The 22,903-nt window shown below is 41.1% G+C and overlaps 1 protein-coding gene across 1 annotated transcript in view; it reads left to right on the top strand.

Annotated features, from left to right (window-relative positions):
- Positions 1-19,282, top strand: part of arhgap40 (Rho GTPase activating protein 40) — a 51,898-nt gene extending 32,616 nt beyond the window's left edge. The window contains exons 10-17 of the mRNA XM_030779111.1: positions 11,898-11,975; positions 12,673-12,832; positions 13,086-13,168; positions 13,691-13,897; positions 14,599-14,742; positions 16,862-17,010; positions 18,016-18,071; positions 19,182-19,282. Coding sequence (XP_030634971.1) covers positions 11,898-11,975; positions 12,673-12,832; positions 13,086-13,168; positions 13,691-13,897; positions 14,599-14,742; positions 16,862-17,010; positions 18,016-18,071; positions 19,182-19,282 — 978 coding nt within the window. The remainder of the gene's footprint in view (positions 1-11,897; positions 11,976-12,672; positions 12,833-13,085; positions 13,169-13,690; positions 13,898-14,598; positions 14,743-16,861; positions 17,011-18,015; positions 18,072-19,181) is intronic.
- The last annotated feature ends 3,621 nt before the right edge of the window (positions 19,283-22,903 follow it).

Genomic DNA, 22,903 nt, shown 5'->3' with positions numbered 1-22,903 from the left:
GTCTTTATCCGAGGAGATAAGGGAGACGAGACCACTCAGCTACTGCTACAGCTGCCACTTAAGTACTACTCCTAAAGAGCCTTGTGACTCACAGCGCTCGCGGCTTATGGGCTGGCTACAGCCCCGCCCCTCAGGAACCAGAACAAACCAGAAATTGGCTGTGGCACAAACTAACAAACACAAATCAGCAACTCAACAGCTGATGCGACAGGAATTCAAACTACCCAGCAAAAGAGACTAGCAACGCTACCAGACAGAACACGCAGTTATAAATTGACAAAGAAACCTAGTCATAAGGGAACCCGAAAGAATCTACTACGAAGTAAGTTATATACAGCAAATGACAACAGAGTAAACAAAGCAAACCGAAATCGCAGCTACTCAGGCAAATAACACACAACAGAGACAATAGAGAAAACAGAAATCGCAGCTACTGAAGCAAATTAAAGCAAAGCCTTACTTAGATCCTGCCCTGGTGGAGAAGAAATCTGACCGAAAACGATGCACGAGCAGTGGCATTGAGCAATGATTGTAAGGCCCATTCAGTGATAAGCATCACTGAAGATATTGACTGTTTCTTGAGGGTCAGTTTCTGAGGTGAAGCAGACATGAGCATCGAAATTCAGATTTCATTTTTGACTTGGCTCTAACAGTTAATGTTGAGGATGTTGCATCAGTCCTGTGTGCAATGTGGATTTCTATTGGAAGCCTGCTCCCAGTCAGGTTCAGCATTCCTGCCAGAGGGATATTTAGAGAAAATAGAATGGGTACAGAGATGCAGCCTTTCTTCACAGCTGCTCTTACACCTCTTGATCACAGGGCTGTGCATCATCATTGCCTGGGAAACCAGCTGCATTCACACTGTTGGTTAGAAGATGGAGAATGTTGACATTTTGTTGGGCTGCCAAATTTTGGAATTCTCTACAGGGTTTCATGGTTTACCAAGTCAAATCACTTGTCACAGCAAAGGAATGCATGTGTATTGGTAATGACAGCCCCTGGTACTCATCTCAGTGTCAGACATTCCCCTGAGAGAGCGGGAGCCACTCTTGAGTTTCTTCAGCGTGAGTTAGGAGTCTGTTCAGGACTACTCTTTTAACTGCAGTGGAATGAAGGATGTAGCTGCTACAGTCTGGTAAGTCATGCTGGTAACACTTACGGCATCTATTAGTTCACTTAAGAGGGCCTTCCTCATATCAGATCCTTAGTTTGAGGTAGTGCACGTTGCATAGTCAGCCACATTTGTTAATCCCTGCAAGCATCTGGTCTGGTTCACTGGCTCTGCTATCCAGCATCTGCCTGACAACGTTTTCAGGTTCAGACAAACATGGTAGGTCTGACTGAGTAGGTTACTGATATGTTCTACCTAGCAGGCACTGACAGCATCTTTATCTTTGAAGATTGCTGCCCCATCTTCAGCATGGAGAGGTGTTTTGATGGACCATTTAGAGCTCAGGGGGTCTTAAAGAATTCAAGTATGTTGTTAATGTCTACAAATTGTGTGTTTTTTGCTGTGTTTCTGTACCATTTGTTACTGAGTTCTCAAATTTGGATTGGGACAGCTCATTTGACTGTCTTGTAGGCTTTCTTATTCAGTCTGGAGTGTTTGTTTTGTTGCCAGATAATGAATGTTTTCCTCTTTTTGCTGATGAGGTCTTGGATCCCCTGGTCCCTTTCATCAAATCAATCACACCTTTTTCCTCTGGGGAAGTCAACTGAATCTTAGCTGACTAAAACTGAAGATTCTGCTGTACCCTGTGCTTATGGAGACACACTGAGGCCTCCTGGATGTTGCTGAGAGCTCTAGCTAGATCTTCTCTCAGCTTAGTATAACTGGATCTTTCAGACTGGTTACACTGACTGTTTTTTCTACCCAGCTTTGGTTATGTAATGTGCTTTTTGGGTAGTGTGAGAGTCATCTCTGGATGTCTGAGTGTGTAGTCAGTCACTTCCAGTGATCATGGCACATATGAGCAAACGTCCTTGCTGTGTGTCCTCCTTACAATACCACTGTCAAGAAGAGGTGCTGTTGATGTGATCGCATTTGTGTGATCACCATGCTGCTGCAGACACGCCGTGCAATGAAACCTGAGAAGTCTGATAACTTTTCATTGCATATGTCATAAGGTTGTCCAACTTTGAGGTCAATCTGATCAAATGTGTAGGAAGAGGTCCTTGAAGTACATGGCCTGGAAATGGCAAAAATTGTGCCAAAATTGCACAGTAAATTCAAATTGGCAGATTTCCTGTTGGGTTTAGGATATGGCGCCAAGAGACTTTTTTTTAAGTCTTGGTATGTTACATCTGCGTACCGAATTTCATAGGCGTAGGTGAAAATAAAGCCAATGGCAATCCTTCATTGAAATTTTGTAGGGGGCGCAGTCAAGCCATTTTGCCGCACCCATGCACGAGACCCATATAATACGTAATTTTCACCAGGTCTGAAGCATGTGCAAAGTTTCATTAGTTTTCGGGCACCGTTAGCCCCTCAAAAATGCGATTCATTTGGACTAAGAAGAAGAAGAAGAAACACTACAGTTTCAAGAGGGCCTTCGCACCAGTCAGTGCTCGGGCCCTAATAATAATGCTATCAGTCAAATTCATCTTTAAATTTGTTTATTGTGTGTTTTGTCTCTTTTTTTGGCAAATTAATTATACTCAAAATACGAGTGTAGTAGGTGGAGAATCTGTAACCATAACTGTACAAGAGCGTACGAAAAGAACAATTACACTACTTAATGGATAGTGAAAAGGCACCCAGATGAACTGGACCCAGAGGAAAAACAAGACGCAACACATCCTTTAGCTACTGTTGTAATGATTGGTTGACATGCAGGTTTGGTAGCATGAGGCAAGCAGCGATCCAAGGTGATGTAATGTACTGCTAAACCAGTGTAATGGAACGCTCTTAATGTGTTTTTGGTTTTAACAATACTACTTGTTTTTTAGTTATTAACGTGATTGCTGAATGTACAAAGCCTGACGATTGTCAGCCAAGCTCTTGATCTGCTGAGTAAACCTCACTTAGCCAGTGCTCAACTGTCTGTGGCTGAGAATCACGGGTTCTGTGCAAGAGGTACAGAGCTTTTAATAGGAATATTTGCTCTCAATTTTAAGTGTTATGGTTGGTGACTGCTTTATGTTTGATCGGTTCACTTTTTTTTTTAACTGGCATTTTTGATCGTTTATTTCCCCATTGCAAATGAATGGGGAAAGTTTTAGGTATCTAGTGTGACGACGACGAGTTGCACAGAGCAGCAATATTTCAACAGTTAAGATTCGATGATGCTGCGGCACAATCACATTCTCGCGGAAATGCATCTTTAGTTTTTCTGACTGTATGTACTCCCGCAGTTTTCACGATATTGACTCCATTACAGCGGTAATGCTGTGTTGTGTGCTTGTATATAGCTCATTGATCAGTCCACTTGTTTTATTTTAATTGCCATTTTTAATTGCTTATTTTTCAGTTGAAAATGAATGGAGAAAGTTTCAGGTCTTTACTGGTACGACAATGTATTGCACATAGTGGCAGTCAATAGTTGGTTTCAGAAGACTTTCAGAAATGATGACATATGGTTGCCATGACACTGACAAAAGTTTGTGCTCGAGACAAACATGACGGGTTAAATGCAGTCAATGCTGCTCTTTCTATCAAATTTGCTAATCTGTCTTCAGTTACAGATCATCATACTGTACAATGCACATGTACTACTCCAACATAGAAGACGAGCTTTATAAGAAGACCATGAGACAGTAATCCAAAAAGGGTTAAGTCAAGGGCAACTGGACTTGGTTGTAGATTCTTGAAGACATTTCACCTCTCATCCAAGAGGCTTCTTCAGTTCTTGACTTCAGCCCTTGACTTAACCTTTCTTGGATAACTGTGACCTGGATGACAGAATTTTCATGGACACGAGACAATGGTCGTGCTTTAACAGAGCACTGCTCATCAGTGTATTTTAAGTTTGGTACAGTCAAGCCCTCATGGCAGTCATAACAGCCTGGGAGGCATAGCAATCCACTATACATAACCATGTCTGGCAGTCCTGTACTTTACTCTGTCCTGTACTTTACCTGTCTTTACTCTGTCCTGTACTTTACCTGTCTTTACTCTGTCCTGTACTTTACCTGTCTTTACTCTGTCATGTACTTTGCCAGTCTTTACTCTGTCATGTACTTTGCCAGTCTTTACTCTGTCATGTACTTTACCTGTCTTTACTCTGTCTTGTGCTTTACCTGTCTTTACTCTGTCCTGTGCTTTGCCAGTCTTTACTTTGTCCTGTACTTTACCTGTCTTTACTCTGTCCTGTACTTTGCCAGTCTTTACTCTGTCCTGTACTTTACCAGTCTTTACTCTGTCCTGTATTTTGCCAGTCTTTACTCTGTCCTGTACTTTGCCAGTCTTTACTCTGTCCTGTACCTTACCTGTCTTTACTCTGTCCTGTACTTTACCTGTCTTTACTCTGTGCTGGTGTTGAGCAGAATGACCCGTTGTCTGAGGAAGGGAAGACTTACGTGCATTTTAAACATTGTCAGTACTAGAGACAGAGAAAGGAGAGTGGTCTGTAAGTGCTAGTGTACTACTTAGAAGCACACAGATGTGCCTGCCTAGTTATAGACATGATATGTCTTTGAAGTTTCATCAGAAACCATTCACTCTCAGGTGATGTCAGCTTTCATTTTTGTAAAGTCTTGTAAATATGTTCTAGTCTTTCGAGCCTGAACTAGAAGCTGAGGAAAAAAGAAACACATTATAACTTTCCTAGTTCCTCATCTTTATCCATGTCCTCTTATAGCCCATCATTGACACCTAAAGGAAACAACAGACCTGTTTAGATTAGAGCCGATCCACTTTTTCCCAGTTCCAATCCGATTCTGATACCTGAATTTGGATATCTACTGATGCCGATACTGATACCGATTTTTTCTCTTGAATTTTATTATCATTATTATTGTTGTTGTTGCTAGTATTATGTGTAAGTTACACAAGGCTGTAGCAAACCACAAGCACTTCTTATTAAAAGAGCAAAAAATATACAAAATATACAAAAATGCATTTAATGAAATTTAAATATATTCCAAAGCAATTTATTTGAACTGTAACTGTAATAGGCGTCGCATATAAACAGTTGTAGAGGTGCAAATTGCAATGGCAACTACTTTTAATGTCTTGAAAAACTTGAACAAATCAAGTGCACAGCAATGCATTATCAAATACTAATAAGTAGATTTCTATACACGAGTTCAAAAGTAATAAGAGAATTTCAAAGAGTGCAATGACTAACTGACAACTCCTTAATAAGGTTTTCAACATGAATACTTGAAATAAAAGTGCAAGAACTGTGTAGAGAAATAAATATGTACACTATCAAAAAACATACCAAATAAGTTAAAAACAGCAATGTGTGTGGCTGCTTCTCAAATGTGAACAGGACAATTCAAGTACAGCTATATGGTAATGCTGCAGCAACAACTGTAAAGAAACAACAGCATCATTGAATTCCAAGAGACTGCGGCGCAAAGTGACCTGGATTAACCTAATTACCAGGAGCACACCAGAGTTAGTGATCTGGGGCTTTAAAAATCTCACTTAAGAAACATTGGCAGGTTCTTCTTGAGACAAATCAGCATTTCTGTTCTCTCTGCTGTCAGCCGATTCCTCTTTTTGGATGCAGTGCTAAACAGTCTTTCACTTTCGACACTGGTTGAAGGTGCCCTAAGGAACTTTACAGCAATGGCAGCAAGGATAGGAAAGAGAGCATGGTTGTTACCCCAGTACTGGAAAGGGCTGTCATTACAAAGAATCGTTGGTTCTTTCAAAGACGTTTGCATTTGGACAACAGCACCTATCTTGGTGCTCCCTGATCCAGGTTCGTCGTGCTCCTCCAGAATGTTGTTGTACAGACTGGTGAAGCTGCTCTTGCTTTTGCTTGTGCTTGGACCAGCTTCCATGCAAGGCACCTTTTCTGCTGGCTCCATTGCCAGTAATGCTGATTCTTCAGCTGATGACCTGTGCAGTATTTCCTCCATCTTCTAAATTTCACATGTCAGGGCAACCAAGCTTGGCAGTGTCTTCCCCTGTAAAGTATCTGACACAAAAAATAAAATAGGTTGAGTACAACTATAGCGTAGCCAAGACATTCCAGCACCAGTCAATCAACAATTTTACTGTCTTACAAACAATAAGACAGTCAACACTAACAAACACAAAACATTAAATATGAGTAATGATGAATAAGTGCAACCACTAGAAGGTCAGAGGTCAAGGAGACACACAAACACACACACATTTCTCCAAATGACTGTACACTTACAAATCTCCATTTTTAGGCTAGAAATCAACACGTAGTTTTTCCTATTTAAAACGTAGCCAACATTAGTGCATTGATAAAAAATCTGTCTCACCTGTCTTTGTATTGAGGGTCCAGTAATGTGGCAGACGAGTAGAGGGGATCACCCTGGATGTTGCTGAATCGTCTGTTGACAGCTTGCAGGAGCGTACTGTACATTGTTTTGATTCCGTTGTCAGTATTATTCTCCTGGGCAAGCAGACGTTTTAAGACAGTGATAGCTGGGATTACATCAGCTTTAGAGGAGGTCGCTGAGCTGATGTTCCGGGTTAACTCCTCGAAGTCCTGTGGTCAGCAGCATAGGCACAGAGGGCTCGCTTCTGTTGAAGAAGGCTTACGACAATATGGAAGGACCTGTTCCATCTTGTCTGATCGTCTTGATGTAGACAATTTGTGGGCACTTGCAGTTCAGTTTGAATGTCCTCCAAGCGAGACCGTGCGAGTTGCGAAAGTTTAACACTAGAAGCGCCGAGCGCCGGTCATTTGACCGCTGTGACGTCTTACTAGAAGTGCTGGTTTGACCTACTTATACCTAGAAGCGCCGAGCGGCGGTCATCTGACCGCAGTGACCCAAAAAAAAATAAAATCTTTGCACTCGGTCAAATTTCAGGACCCTCCTTTCATGGCTTTTCTTAGATTTGTGCGTTTTATCACCCAACATCCTTAAATTTTCAAAATCACCCCGGTACAAGCTAATTTAAAGCTATTTTGCTCCTATTTCTGTCAAATTACTGTCAGCCTCGCATTCGGCCATATTGTTTCCTGCCTTTCAAGGCTGCGATTCTCTTTTCTCTCAGCAGATGTCGCAAGGGTTCGCTCATACTAGTTTTCTGTCTTTATATATATATTTCATGGTTTTATATATATCTATCCAGAGTTATAAGAGTTATAAATTAATATTACATAATGTGCAAAAATGACTACAATAATTTAATAACTATGAAGCGCATTTTTCTTTCATGTAGGCCTACATTTTCGTATCAATTGTCACTAATTTTTGCACTAGCCAATTTGAACCGTGTGTAATTAGTCATCATATGACTGATAGTTCGTGTGTAGACTATGGTAAGCTTTATTCTCATGTCATGACATTACATTATTTTAGAGCTGCAACAATAATTTACAATATTAAAATGCAGATGTTTTGTAATGCGGATAAACGTATGATAAACACATTTTTGTTTCACGTACAGGGGCGTAACTAATTATTATATGACTTAGATAGTTGGCAGGAATTTTGCGAATGCTAATTCATTCAATATAATAACACCCTACGCAAGAGACGGTGCAGTATGGGTTGAACAAACTCCTGGCAACCCTCGGGGTAGAGCGCGAGAGTGTCATATCATGAGAGAAACCCCAGGGCCCACATGTTATGCCAAGGACAATATTGCAAGTCCATTGAGCAGTTTAGTGTGTTTGATTGACACAGAAATGTGGTGAAAGATTCAGAAATACTCTGAAGCAGAAACTGATCGAAATGATGCTGATAAGTTCAAACTGCGGGTCTCCTTTGTTTGAGAGGTTCTACGGGCGGTAAAAACATGAACCCGGATGACTGGTCTGCTAACTTGGGAAATCCCATTTTCAGAGACAGATGTCTCGACAGAGATTCCAAGATATCATACGCTATCTGCACTTTGATGACAAGAATACAAGGGCTGCCCACCTTGTGACAGATAAATTTTCCATATTAGATTTGAAGTATTGCTTCTTACACACCTAGTGAGAACATAACTGTGGATGAACAACTGTTCCCTATCAAGTAGTTACTGTGTCGTTTCACACAGTTCATCGCCATTAAACCGGGCTAATTTGCTATTAAATTCTGGGTGGCCGCTGACGTTGAAACAAAATACATGTTGAACGCAATTCTCTCTCTAGGGAAAGATGACAGTGGGCCGAAAATTTCTTCACCTTGTTGGCACTGGCAAACAATCTTTTGGTCTACGTTGAAGAGAACTTCTGAGTTGGTTGGCCAAGTGATTCATGGGTATTGTTCTAGGCTGTCGGTCGAATATCTCTCCACTTGAAACGGGAACACAAAACAGCGAGGTACAACATTCCCTGCTTGAACAGGCTGTGTAAAAGTGGTTACAGCATCCCAACACAGGATACGAAAGAGCTCAAAGTACTTTGTTATGTATTTATTTACTTAGTACATTTTTCACTGTATACACGATCGCGTGTATCTATCTTCTACAATGTATAATTCATTCTTTCTTAAGTATTTACTGTAAATAAACTACACAGCTGTCGATTTACCAAAAAGAAGGGTTTTTTTCGTGCTATAATTTAGTTTGTTTACGAAAATCCATTGCGACATACATATTTTGTAAAAACCACATCCATGCATATTTATTCATTTCCAAGCTGTACCTACATTTTCTATTACATGTCTGGAATTAGATTTAGCTGAGACTCTTGATAGATGGTGGTAGGCTACTCGTGGCATGAACTAGTTTTGGCCAAATCATTCTAATGCGGGAGACTAACAATAGACTATGGCACTCTATTGGGAGGGGTTGGGAGGTGTTACTCGTAGGTTACTCGGCAGGCTAGGTGTTAGGCTACTCATAGCCCACTGAATGCCTTGAAAAGTCGTAGTGTTTTCTTCTATCATGGCATAGAATGATCTGTTAGTTGTAGTAGATAATTCCTTTATTAAAATGCAAGTGTAAAGCTTGATATTATGTGGTATAAGCGGTATATTATGTGGTATAAGCGATCATTTCACGGAGACAGACGAGTTCGGAACTGACACGCTGTGTACTTCTCCAGCGCCACCCAAAGCAGTCTCACACTCTAAACTTCCACAAGTTTTGATGTAGACGCATTGTAATTCTCAACCAATTACTGCCCGTCTTGTCATTCCGATAGGTTGTTCTACTGAGTAAGCATAAAGTCCAGTTTATAGCTTACTCCGTCACCCGACATGTCGCCCAACAATTAGAATGTCCAAATCTGTAATCGCTCCCTACAATAGTTAATTTATAATCACAATTGTCTCTAATTTTTGCACTACCTGGACCATGCCCTTACAATAAATTAATCACTAGGGACAATGACGTGATCATTGTCAGTCGACAACTGAATGTTGATAAAGTCGGGATTCGCATTTTCAGACCAACCGCAGTCTAACTCGCAACGCGTGTGACATCCCTTATAATAAACTAAGGCTGTGTCCGAAATGGCATACTAGCCTAGTATACACTGCATACTGCACACTACTCCACACACTAGTATACAGTATGGTACGCAATTATGAGAACTTTCGTGTAGTGTACTACACGTTTGCTATCAGTTGGGCTATCTGTTTTGTTAAAATCGAACAACACACGACGACCACAAATATGTATCAAAAGTAGCCCTATAAGAAAGCGTATGAAGACTTATTACACCAAAATATGCAACTGATACATTTATATTCGGAACCGCAGTTGAAGTTGAAGCTGGTTCTGTCGCTGTCCGCCATGTTTTTAAAATTTTTTGACAGTTGGAAATCACCGCGTTGCTTCATGGGATGCAGTAGTCGGCGAAGTGAGCTCGGGATGTATACTAGAAATTTTCGCCAGAGTAGTACATCATCCGGGTAACTGTCGTGTACTGCAAAATTTTTATTTTTCACGTACTGCATACTACTTACTACTTTTATTTCATAATTAGTATGCGAGTAGTATACCATTTCAGACACAGCCTAATTCTCCAAGGTAGAAGATTAAATATTAAAAAAAAAATACTATGAAAAAGTTGCCTGAATTTGTCTTGTTCAGATGGTTTTCAGTCAAATTTGATCAAGGCTTCTTCCGGAATGTATGCCTTTGGAAACACAGTTGCCACAAATAAGTAATCAAAACATTATGTTGAATGATGGAAGGGCTGGACAACAAACGTTCTAATGAAATAATAACCGACTATTAACACTGAAATGAATGATTCATTGGCCAAACGTGAGTTGATCTTGTAAGCAAACTATTTGCTTCGTGCAAGAAGCGCCATCTAGCGATCACTATGTGTCAGTAACAGTGTCCTTGTCTAATGACTCTGCGGTCTTTTGACCGCCTAGCCGCGCTATAAGTAGGTAAAACCAGCACGGCGCTCCTAGTAGGTAGTCACAGCAGTCAAATAACTGGCACTCGGTGCTTCAGGGTATAAGTAGGTCAAACCGGCGCGGCGCTTCTAGTGTCAAAATGCCCCACGATCTTCCTTGCATTTGTTATAGCATTGCTAACACTGCGTTTTGAAAGAAGCCCCTCATGCACAACGAGCTGCAATGTATGAGCAAAACGGCCCAAGCTAGCGACTGCCATCTCTTCCATCGCCTTCTTCATGTTACTCACATTGTCTCGCAGAATCACATGTACTTTAGCCAGTGGGATTTTCCAGTCATTTAGCATCTCTTTAATGGAGGCTGCAACTGAACTGCTGGAGTGTGACCCTCTGCACTTTTTCACCTGAAGGACCGCACTCTGTAGGGCATATGTATCTGAGTTCACCCAGTGTACAGTGAGACTTATTAGAGACATTGGGCTCACATCTGAGGTCCAAATATCGGTTGTAAAACTCATGTGATGACTGTGATGACACTCGTTTGTATAATTCGGGTACAGAAGTCTCTGATATATATTTCCTGGATGGCAAATTATACCTTGGCTCTAAGTGTTCCAACAGGCTACGAAATCCGATATTTTCCACGACAGATAGTGGTTGATCATCTAGTATGATGAAATTGAGCGACTTTTCTGTAATCCCTTTAGCCTTCACGTTGTCTGCTGGAAGTTTACCATGCCTCTGGAGTAACCCAGTTGTCCTGCCTGTAGTTGTCCTTTTGGACAAACATGAACCCCTGATGTTCTTTCAAATGATGCTTTTGCAGATGCTTAATTAAACTGGTAGTATTGTATGATGCAGCACAACTTCCACCTCTCGGAATGTTGGCTTTACACACATTACAAGTTGCTGTCTTGCTTTTCTGTGTTTCGAGACTAAAATATCTCCAAACTAAAGACATGTTGTCGAGTTGATAGACCTGTCAGCATTACGCTCTCACTCAGTTGCAGATTAGTGGTGCAGTGCTCCAACTCAGAATTCTTAGACAAAAAATATGGGGACTACTGGATGTCTTTGTAGAACTGTTTAATTACTAACTAATTAATCAGGTAATGAACTTGTGCTACAGCATTTTTGCTATGGGCTTCTAATTGCTTTATTACATTTTTATAATTCATAAAAACATCAGACTATGGAGTCTGGATTGGTACGTGGATCGGTAACGTCAGTCCGATATCTGATGAGTGAATTACGTCAGTATCGGCACCTGATACCGATACTGGAACGGATCGGTCCCAACTCTAGTTTAGATGTTTCCTCTCACTGCACTTGTTCAGACGGTTTGGGAACTACAGAGGATGAGAATAGAAAGAACACATGCCTCTGTAATGATGATGTACTAGAAACACTAAAAACAAGATAGTTTCAGTAGCTTTTCTGTCTGCACTCTTCAACGTGTAATTCTCTCTCTCTCTCTCTCTCTCTTTCATGTAGTTGCTCTCTTTCCTGGAGAAGAAGGGCATTGATTCTGAGGGGATCTTGCGGATTTCAGGGTCCCAGTCCAGAATTAAGGTGACTTCTTCCACTTCTTTATAACATGCAAAATGACCACTACATGTTCTTCAACAACGTATCATTCTGCACTAACACTGACATTCTTTATCAGAGTCAGGCAGCATTGTCTGTATATAACCAAATGTTTGCTAATCCCTCCCCTAGGGACACAGTTGCACATTTTACATCAAAGAGTCTAAGGGCAGTCTAAGGGGAGAAAGAAAACTGCCAAACTCTGTTTCTCTAAAGATATTTGAATAGGATGTGTCCTTGATTAGGCGGTGGTGCAGTGGGTAGCGCTGTTGCCTCACAGCAAGAAGGTCTTGGGTTCGATTCCTGCCCGGGTCCTTTCTGTGTGGAGTTTGCATGTTCTCCCCGTGTCTACGTGGGTTTCCTCCCACAGTCCAAAGACATGCAGGTTAGGTGAATTGGAGACACTAAATTGCCCCTAGGTGTGAGTGTGTTTGCCTGTGTGTCTGCCCTGCGATAGACTGGCAATCTGTCCAGGGTGTTTACCCGCCTTTCGCCCTATGAGCGCTGGGATAGGCTCCAGCACCCCCCGCAACCCTAATCAGGATAAGTGGCTTAGATAATGAGTGAGTGAGTGTCCTTGATTAGAGCAAAATGTGCTGGACTGACAACCACTCTTGGTTTTTTCTAATTCCCTGTCCTCTCTGATGGTATATGTCATACTGCCATGTGCCAACTCCCCCAGGCTGTTCAGCAGAAGCTGGAGAACACATTCTACTCAGGGGGGTTCATCTGGGATGACGTCAGTCCCCATGATGCTGCTGCTCTGCTGAAGAAATTCATTAGGGAATTACCCTCTCCTTTACTGACCGCTGAGCACCTCAACACCTTTACTGCAGTGAGGGGTGTGTACTTTGTGTGTGTGTGTGAGAGAGTCTGTGTGTGTACGGGGTTTGGGTGCATGGGTGTGTACGCACTATTCCATGCGTCCACATCATCATAATCAATATTGTGTGGTATTCTTTGATTAACAACGATAATACGTGTTGTATACATGACACGTGTCAGAATCATAAAAAATAATAATCTCTGTTAGGAAGTGAAATAAGGCTATGTGGAGTATTTAGAGTCTGTTGTATGTGTTGTCTGTTCCTACAGACATTCCTGAGCTGAAACAGAAGCTTCAAGTGTTGAATCTCCTCGTTCTTCTCCTGCCAGAGCCCAACAGGAACACGCTTAAGGTACAGACATCCAAACATCTTTAGAGTGGTTCAGAGACGTATGTCATTAATGTGATTAATTAGTCATTTTGGTACAGATATCATTCATCAAGGTGATTAGGTGGTAGTTTTAATCAGACCTTAAGCATTTTGACAGGGCTTTCATGTAAAAATACCTTTTACTGGCCAGCTTTACCGTAATTGTTGTGTCAGACATCAGGCTGGCTCTATGGGACAATGCTACTGACTTCACTCATTTTAACACCTGTAAGACAAATCAACAGAGTCAATGCAGGGCTGTAGTGTTATTACTACTGCTCTTGTTAGAAACTACAAACCCATTGTTTTAAGGATAAAAATCCACTTTGGACTCAGCATCTCTGACCATTTACAGGGTATGTTAGCAGTTGAATGAGACTGTGTTAGTTACAGGGTGTTGTTAGTGGTTGAAATGAGATTGTTTGTGTTATTTACAGGGTTTGTAAGTGTGTGTCAGCTAAAATAAAATGTAAAAGAAATCTCTTGATGTCTTCCTCCTTCTAGGCTGTCCTGGAGTTCTTCAGTAATGTGGTATCCAGGGAGAGGAGAAACCGTATGAACCTGTGGGCTGTCTCCACGGTGATGGCTCCCAACCTGTTCCTCCACAGCGCAGTCCTCAACCGACACATGGAGGGAGAGGAGAGGGGCCTGGCGGAGCAAGCAGCCAACATCCTGAGACTCCTCATACACTACCAGGACCTCCTCTGGACGGTCAGTCCCTGCTAAGGGGACTCCTGTTTTAAAAAGTCTAAAACCAACTCCTCCCCTTCTTACTGTGTCTCAGAGAGTACTGAAGCCAACTCCTCCTCCTCTTACCGTGTCTCAGAGAGCACTGAAACCAACTCCTCCTCCTCTTACCGTGTCTCAGAGAGCACTGAAGCCAACTCCTCCTCCTCCTAACGTGTCTCAGAGAGCACTAAAGCCAACTCCTCCTCCTCTTACCGTGTCTCAGAGAGCACTGAAGCCAACTCCTCCTCCTCCTAACGTGTCTCAGAGAGCACTAAAGCCAACTCCTCTTCCTCTTACCGTGTCTCAGAGAGCACTGAAGCCAACTCCTCCTCTTACAGTGTCTCAGAGAGCACTGAAACCAACTCCTCCTCCTCTTACCGTGTCTCAGAGAGCACTGAAACCAACTCCTCCTCCTCTTACCGTGTCTCAGAGAGCACTGAAACCAACTCCTCCTCCTCTTACCGTGTCTCAGAGAGCACTGAAACCAACTCCTCCCTGAGTTATGGATTTAGGCTAGTCATTAACTGGCTCAGATTCAAACAATTCATCCTGGCAATTAACATTGAACCACACATGTTGACTAAAACAATAACAAACAAATGAGCATTGTCAAATTTTAAAAATCAAAATTGCAATGTATTTAGTCAACAAATGGAACTGACTGTGTCTTCCGTCCTCCGCAGATCCCAAACTTCCTGATGAGTCAGTTGCGGAAACTGAACGAGAACAGTCACCGACGGTACCAGTTCTATGACAAACGGATCAAGAACCTGCTGAGGAAGATGCACAGTGATATCAAGGACAAACCTGACAAGAACTCCATAGAAGTGAGAGAAAGAGTGAGGGGAGGAGGGGGTGTGTGAAAGAGAGACTAGAGAGGGGGACAAAGAGACCAGTATAAAGTGAACAGGACAGAAAAACCGATATACAGGGAACAGGACAGAGACTAGTATGAAGGGAACAGTACAGAGAAACTAGTATTAAAGTGTGAAACTGTGTGAAACTGTTAAAGTGTGAAAGAAAGACCAGAGAGGGGGACAGAGGGACCAGTATAAAAGGAATGGGACAAAGAAACCAGTATAAAGGGAATGGAACAGGACACAGAGACCAGTATAAAGGGAACAGGACACAGAGACAGTATGAAGGGAATGGGACACGGACGCCAGTATAAAGGGAATGGGACAGAGAGACCAGTATAAAGGGAACGGGACAGAGAGACCAGGACTGTCCCGAATACCATTTTTTGGGCTCCAGAACTTCGGCAGTAACCAGCACCGAATATTCGAAGCTTTGACTTCATGGGCTTTATGTTTTTGGGGTAATCTCTCACTCTGCTAAAGTGTGAAAGAGTAGACGAGAGAGGGGGACAGAGAGATCAGTATAAACAGAACTGGACACGGACGCCAGTATAAAGGGAACAGGACTTGGAGACCAGTATAAAGGGAAAGGGACAGAGAGACCAGTATAAAGGGCATGGGACAGAACAGAGAGACCAGTGTAAAGGGAATGGGACACGGACGCCAGTATAAAGGGAATTGGACAGAGAGACCAGTGTAAAGGGAATGGGACAGAGAGACCAGTGTAAAGAGAATGGGACACGGACACCAGTATAAAGGGAATGGGACAGAGAGACCAGTATAAAGGGAATGGGACAGAACAGAGAGACCAGTGTAAAGGGAATTGGACAGAGAGACCAGTGTAAAGGGAATGGGACAGAGAGACCAGTATAAAGGGAATGGGACAGAGAGACCAGTATAAAGGGAATGGGACAGAGAGACCAGTATAAAGGGAATGGGACAGGACAGAGAGATCAGTATAAAGGGAATGGGACAGAGAGATCAGTATAAAGGGAATGGGACAGAGAGACCAGTATAAAGGGAATGGGACAGAGAGACCAGTATAAAGGGAATGGGACAGGACAGAGAGACCAGTATAAAGGGAATGGGACAGGACAGAGAGATCAGTATAAAGGGAATGGGACAGAGAGACCAGTATAAAGGGAATGGGACAGAGAGACCAGTATAAAGGGAATGGGACAGGACAGAGAGATCAGTATAAAGGGAATGGGACAGAGAGACCAGTATAAAGGGAACAGGACAAGGGCTAGAGGAGATTAAAAAAACAGTGTTTATTATAACAAATAAACAGGTTAAAGGGTGTGTCAGTTATTGAAGTGAGATTTTTCTGGCTATTATTGATTGTTATGTCATACCTAGTAGATAACCTGCATACAAAAAATTGTTTCTTTGTGTATTTAATTTTGTTTTGTTGGCATCTGTTATTGGCTTTCTTAGTAAATTCATTATAAGATACTTTCCTTGAAGGTATTTCCTTAATAGTCAATAAAGACAGTATCCCATATTTAAAGTACAGATTTAAGTGACTTTAAAAGTAGGACACAGAGTGTAAGTTAATGATGGAGTTAACAGTAATGCTTGCAAATGACCTGAACGAAGGAGTTTATTCAGGAAACTCAGCCCTGACAAGTTTTGAAGAATTCTCTCACTTGTGACACTCTTGGTGTGGGTTTCTGTATTTCAGAAATAATGAACTAAAATAAGAAAAGTTTTGGGATAAAATACCTCTTCATGCTGATTAAGAATGTGTGTGGCATGATCATGATCAGACGTAATATTCTCTGTAAACTGTGGCTGATAATGATTCACTGTAAGGTTGTCAGGAGACAGTAAAGGATGTTAAATCTCACAATGAATCAAATCACCATCATAATTCATTTTACAAATAGGATTAGTACAGGACAGTTCAGTGTTACGGAAAACAAGGGACCACAATACCTTTATTTGAGATGATCTTCCTTCTTTCTGTAAGTGTTCCTAATTAGCTTGGGTTTATTTATGTTTGTGTGCATGTCTTTGATTTAGTTGTGTTTGTGTGTTTGTCTTCAGTTTATTTGTGCTCCATATGTCTTTGTTTACTGTTTTTCAGCCCTGTCGCACTGTAAAGATCCAGTTGGGAGATATTCACAGTGGCTCTATGGAAGTCCTCCTCAACACAAACTCACGCACAGCTGATCTGCTCATCCTGGTCCACAAGGAACTGTGCAGCTCTGACAACGGCAAAGCCCTACTCAGGAGGTACACACACAGACACACAAACACATAGCCACTGCATCGATCATAGCTTACCACACGAAGAAGAAATGGCTGTTAACATGACAACACCTACAATGACATAGACACCTTACTGTTAGTGACCAGTGAGCAGTGAGAAGCAGAGTGAGCCTGGCCAAAGGAGCATGACTGTGTTCTTTCAGACATCCAGCCCAGTCGCTGTGCTGGGTTCCAGTCTGCCATTCCCAGCAGTAGAACTGTAAGGCAGACAGAATCTGGACTCAGGAGGTCATGTCATTCACATTTATTGCCACCCCTAATAAAGATGAGTAACAAGAAATGTTTTAAGTATTAAGAAATTGTACAAGATTTAATGATCCCATTTGCCTTGAGGCAGACATCCTCATTGTAACAAGCAGTATCTACTGATCAAGGTTGTTTGACTTGATACACCAGTTCAAAACTTTGTGTAACACTGTGGCGCTCTCTAGTGGCCAAATCACTCCTAATTCTTCATGCCAATACAGAGTTCAAATCTCAGTAATGAAGTTCCACAATGATTAGCCATTGGTGAGTCGGTCAAATGAGCGCTGAAATCTGATAAATCAGTTTAATGAGTGCTGGAATCTCATTGGCCACAGTGTCATTGAAGTTTTGATCTTCTTGCCCATCAAGGATATGTTTGGCCTTTCCAAAATGACACCTTGTCAAGCGAAATTTCTGCTTGAGTGGATAAGCAGCTTGCAAGTACAGGCTGTGTCTCTAATTTATGTATTATTGCCAGTCAGGGACTAAACGCTCAGTGTCAGACATGTATCCTGGAGATGTCTGTGAAATGAAACAATGAGTATCCATATTTATCTTTGAATATGCACTTCAGAGCATTTACAGTCTATGTCACAGTATGTTTATCGAGTAGAGAGCACACACACACACCCATACAGACATACCACCAGAACAGATTCACCAGTAACAGTTATGCTAACATTTACTTTTCAAATGAAATCCATCATATTTTTCTTACCACAGAAATGGATCACTTACATATCCAGACTGTGTGGTCTATGAAGTGGGTGGAAATATTGGTGAGTGTAAACATCATATCTGCAGGATGCCATTTTATACTGCATATCTTACAGAGACCTGTGACCTGTGAACCCTGTTCAGTAAGCCTGTTTAGGTCTTGTGGTTGTGTGAGATTTTGGCAGGTCACAAATTACAATGTAACATAAGAGATTTTTCTTGGACACAAACACTGATTTTAAGGAGTTACTGTTCTTGCTGGTTCACTGGGGTAATTTCTCACTGTGTTGTATCATCAGGGTGACCTCTCACTGCATTATATTTTTGGGATAATCTCTCACCGCTTTATGTTGTTGGGCTAATCTCTCACTGTGTTATTTAGTTTGGGTAATCCCTCACCATTTTATATCATCTGGCTAATCTCTCACCATGTTATATTGTCGGAGTAATCTCTCACTGTGTTACATATTTAGGGTAATCTCTCACCAGGTTATGTTGTTGGTGTAATCTCTCACTATGTTATATAGTTTGGATAATCCCTCATTATTTTTTATCGTTGGAGTAATCCCTCACCATTCTATATCATTAGGGTAATCTCTTAACTGTGTTATGTCAGTTGGGTAATCTATCATTGTGTTATATTATTGGGGTAATCTCTTGCTCTGTTTTATCATTGGGGTAATCTGTCATTGTGTTATATTGTTGGGGTAATCTCTCACTGTGTTATATCATTGGGGTGGCCTCTCACTGCATTATATTTTTGGGGTAATCTCTCACCACTTTATGTTGTTGGGGTGATCTCTCACTGTGTTACATTGTTGGGGTAATCTCTCACTGTGTTCTATGATTGGGGTAATCTCTCACTGTGCTATATCTCTGGGTTAACACAGGGGTAGTCAGATTTGAGGGGTAGTCAGATTTTCTGTTTCATTCATTCGTTTCTGTGGTTGGCAGATGTGATGTGATGTTTGACTGTTTTGGCTACATGACAAGGAAATAAACAGAGACATTTCGTAACATGATCTTTAGATAAATCTAATTAGTTCTAGCCAGTTTTAAAAGTGTGTATGCCCAGAGTACTGTCTCAAATAGACATTTTGTGATAAATGACATAGTGATTAAATACTGTCCCTGTGTTGGACTGTTGGAACTGATTATCTTTTTTCATCAAGGTGAGCACTGTCTAGACCCTGAGGCCCATCTCCTGGACCTGTATAACAATAACCCCAGTGGGGAGTGGGTAATCAGACTCAAGCCCAGCAGGGGGCGGTAGAGACACACAAAGGAGGTGAAGGAACAGTCAAGGAAGAACAACAAGGGAACTGTAATGCAGGATGTGTCTGCATACAACATTCTCTCTCTCTCTCACTCATATCATCTGTGAAAACCCTCCTGTTTTCCTGATGGAGTGGTGAATTTGAATGTGCACAGCAGGGAGGACTGTCTGTTAAACCACAGGATACAGCCACCAGCTGCTGCTGTAGTATCCTGCCCCTGCCAGTGCGCACTCCATTTCCATAATAGCACACATACAGGGGTGGAACAGAGTGAGTTTGATTAGATGCATGCACTAACCAGTGGCATTTCACAGTGACTTCACCAGCATGAGTATGTAAGCCTGGCTGAAACGCGCTCCTTATGCAACCTCAAAAAGGACAGACACTCACAGACACTTTCCACCTGAAAAACATTCCCTCTGAAGAACATTCACTGCACATAACCTCACAGACATGTTCCCCCTGAAAAAAACAGTCCCTGTACACAATGCCTGTGTCGCAGTGAACCCAGAGGTCTATACTGAGTCACAGAGAACATGTGAACTCTTTTCTCAGTAGAGTCAATGACCTCTCACTCTGCACCAACAAAGGGAGTTCTTTCATTGGGACAGAAAAGGAAACTGGACTTCTGACCACTGATTGGGTGCTTCATTTTCCTTTTGGTTGTTGACTGGTTGCTTTGTTTCATGGTGCACAAATGTCTTTGAATGTTGCATCACACATGTAATTATTTATAAACCAATGGTCAGTAGTCCATGTAGGTTTTCAAAGATGATGAGAGATAATGAAATGTAATTGAGGGTGATTTAACAAACAGGTGAAGTGACTGCTCTTTCTCAGAGTGCTGTGAAAACAGGGTCTTAGGACTTAGAGATTTTTGTCCTCATTGTTTGTTGCACATTTGTACTCTTGGAATGCTTATGTTCAGGACACATATAATGGTTTTCAACAATAACAATATTCTTTTCTATGATTTCTTTCCCTACATTCATTCAATAAAAAAGCCCATTATTTCTCCTGTCCTTAGCAACAGTGTTGCTGTATTATTGTATATAGACTAACTAAGATGCTTTAGTCGTACTTAATTGCTACAACATACTTAAAAATCTCTTGGTGTTGTGACTGAGTTACACATGCATTTTCTATAGTAATGAAAAGTTTCAAGGAGTGTTTTGAAATATTTTTGTTGTATTCTTGTACACCCTTTATTTCAACAATTATTTTGTTATGAAGAGCATTTCAAGTATTACAAAGCTGCATACCATTAAGATGACAGAACACCAAACACAAAAACCACTGAAAAACACTTTAAGGAGACATGAATACAGTCTAGGAACACCTTAATGTTTAATTCTAACCCAGAAAAACCCCTTCTACCTCTGGAGGACTGCTTCTGTCTGCTATGTGTACATGAAGTACAAACCATGTATTCTCCTACTGTTCTCTTGTGACATTATTAAACACCTTTAGAAATACACAAACACACAATAGCAGTAGTCATCCATCACTAGGGCAGTTCATATTGGTCTAGTTAGCTGAGCATTAGAGAGGACTCCTCTGTAATCACACACAGCATCGATCAGCTTCGTCTCCTTTCTGTCACATGCTATCACGTCTCACAAGACCACTATGAGAATGAGGGTTTATATGCATGGCCTTTATCTGCTGGACATGGATAAATGAGTGTTATGTATCAGCCATTTTTACAATGTTTTTTTTTTAATGCTGCACAAGATTAATAAGCTTAATAACACTCTCCCACTGGGTATGGCCCACAGTTCACTGGTTGGACACAAAGCATAAATGGAACAGTCTTGAAATGAAGAGAAGTAGGTCACCTTCAACGCTGTCTGCCCCCGGAGTGTAAACACTGAAGCTGTACCAACCACACACACACATGGATGTCTCCCACGCCCATGCATCATCATGCACATACACACACACATACACACATGCATTATCAAGTACACACACATACAGACACACACTACATTAAATACTAACACTATACACTACTGAACAATATCCTGGATCACTGAGGCAGAAAACTTTACTCCTTGTATGACGTGGAGACTTCCTTATCACATTAAAAAAAAAAACATACACACATTTCAAAACCTTGTCAATTTTAAGGTGGCCCTTTATTATTACACTACTGTTCTGAAATGAGAGAGGTTATAATATGAAAAAAAAAATTAATTCTTTTCTTTGCATTGCATTTGTCAAGTAATAAACATTTTAGAAATTCCAAAGTTTAGATAGATAGATAGATAGATATTGTGGGTATATAACTGATTTAATTAGTATAGTCCATGATCAGGACTTACATTAATGCATATCCCTAATTACAAATGTTAGGGTTAGGGTTAAGAGACTGGAAATAACAGATGCGTTTTTACAGTGGAGTAAGTGCAGGGAGACACTCACACACTGTACATAGCCAAACAAATTCACCATAAACTTAATCAATTGACTGATTAACCCTATGGTGTGAGAAGGCAGTAACAGGGTTTTTCTTGCCACCAACAATCAATACATTGCCTAACCAATCCCAAACAGCCTGGGACAACTCAATCAGCCTCTGCTACATGTAGCCTCCAAATCTCAGCACATTCTCAGAGAAATGTCCTCACATTTTATTGAGTTAAAGAAATAAATTTTAAAAATTTGAAGTAGGAGTTCTTGAGCAAGAGTCTAGTCTACACAATACATTCTACAATTCCAATTTCAAAGATAAAGCAATGCCAAAAAAACTCTCACAGTGGCCAATCACAGGAGTCTGACAGACAGGGTCAGTGGCCAATTACAGGAGACTGACAGTGTGAGTGACCATTAATAATAGTCTGAAAATGTCAGTGGCCAATCAGAGGAGTCTGACAGACAGGGTCAGACAGGAGAGGGATTGATGTAAATAGTCTTAGGGAAAGAATCAGTTGCTTCTGTTGTATGAGGTGAATCTATAGCAAAGTACAACACATACCAACCAAGAGACTGCTATGGATACAGAGTTAGGAGCCTGTGGAAAATGAAATGTCCATAATTAGCCCAGTGTCATTAAAAGAATCAGTTACTGTCGAGAAGAAACAGTTGAGCAGATCCTGCCTCAGTGCAACTAGCCATGGGTGAGAAAACTTTTAACAAAACTAAGACCACACTGGCACTATGTGTATGTGTCTTTTTGTGTGCACATTGATGGTTTTGTAGTTATGAGATCTGTATTGAATGCACTGAATTGGTAGCAGCTGCAATGAATATATTTTCAAAAAGTAGTGTAAAAAGAAGGGAAGAGTGACATTTCTTGAGCATGATTAAGAGAGAGAATGTGGAATAACATGAAAACATAAAAATGGTTTAAACAGGGTACAGAGGGAGAAAGACAGATGGAGACAGTGGGGAGGGAAGAATAGCAATGAAAAGATATGGTTGATTTATAATTTTTAAAAAAGGAGTTCACTGACTTACAGTAGAAGTACATATAGCTACAATATTGTTTGAGATAGTCAAGACATGAACTGAATAATTGTTCTGATGTGACACCACCAATTAGAGCTGTTGGAATATTGAACAATTTTGAATTTCTGAACATTCTACCATGAAAGTCTATGGAAAAATGCCTG

The sequence above is a fragment of the Chanos chanos genome, chromosome 7, assembly GCF_902362185.1.
Source record: "Chanos chanos chromosome 7, fChaCha1.1, whole genome shotgun sequence".
In the NCBI taxonomy this organism is placed as follows: Eukaryota; Metazoa; Chordata; class Actinopteri; order Gonorynchiformes; family Chanidae; genus Chanos; species Chanos chanos.
Note: the sequence above shows the minus strand (reverse complement) of the source record. Positions and strands in the feature narration are given on the sequence as shown.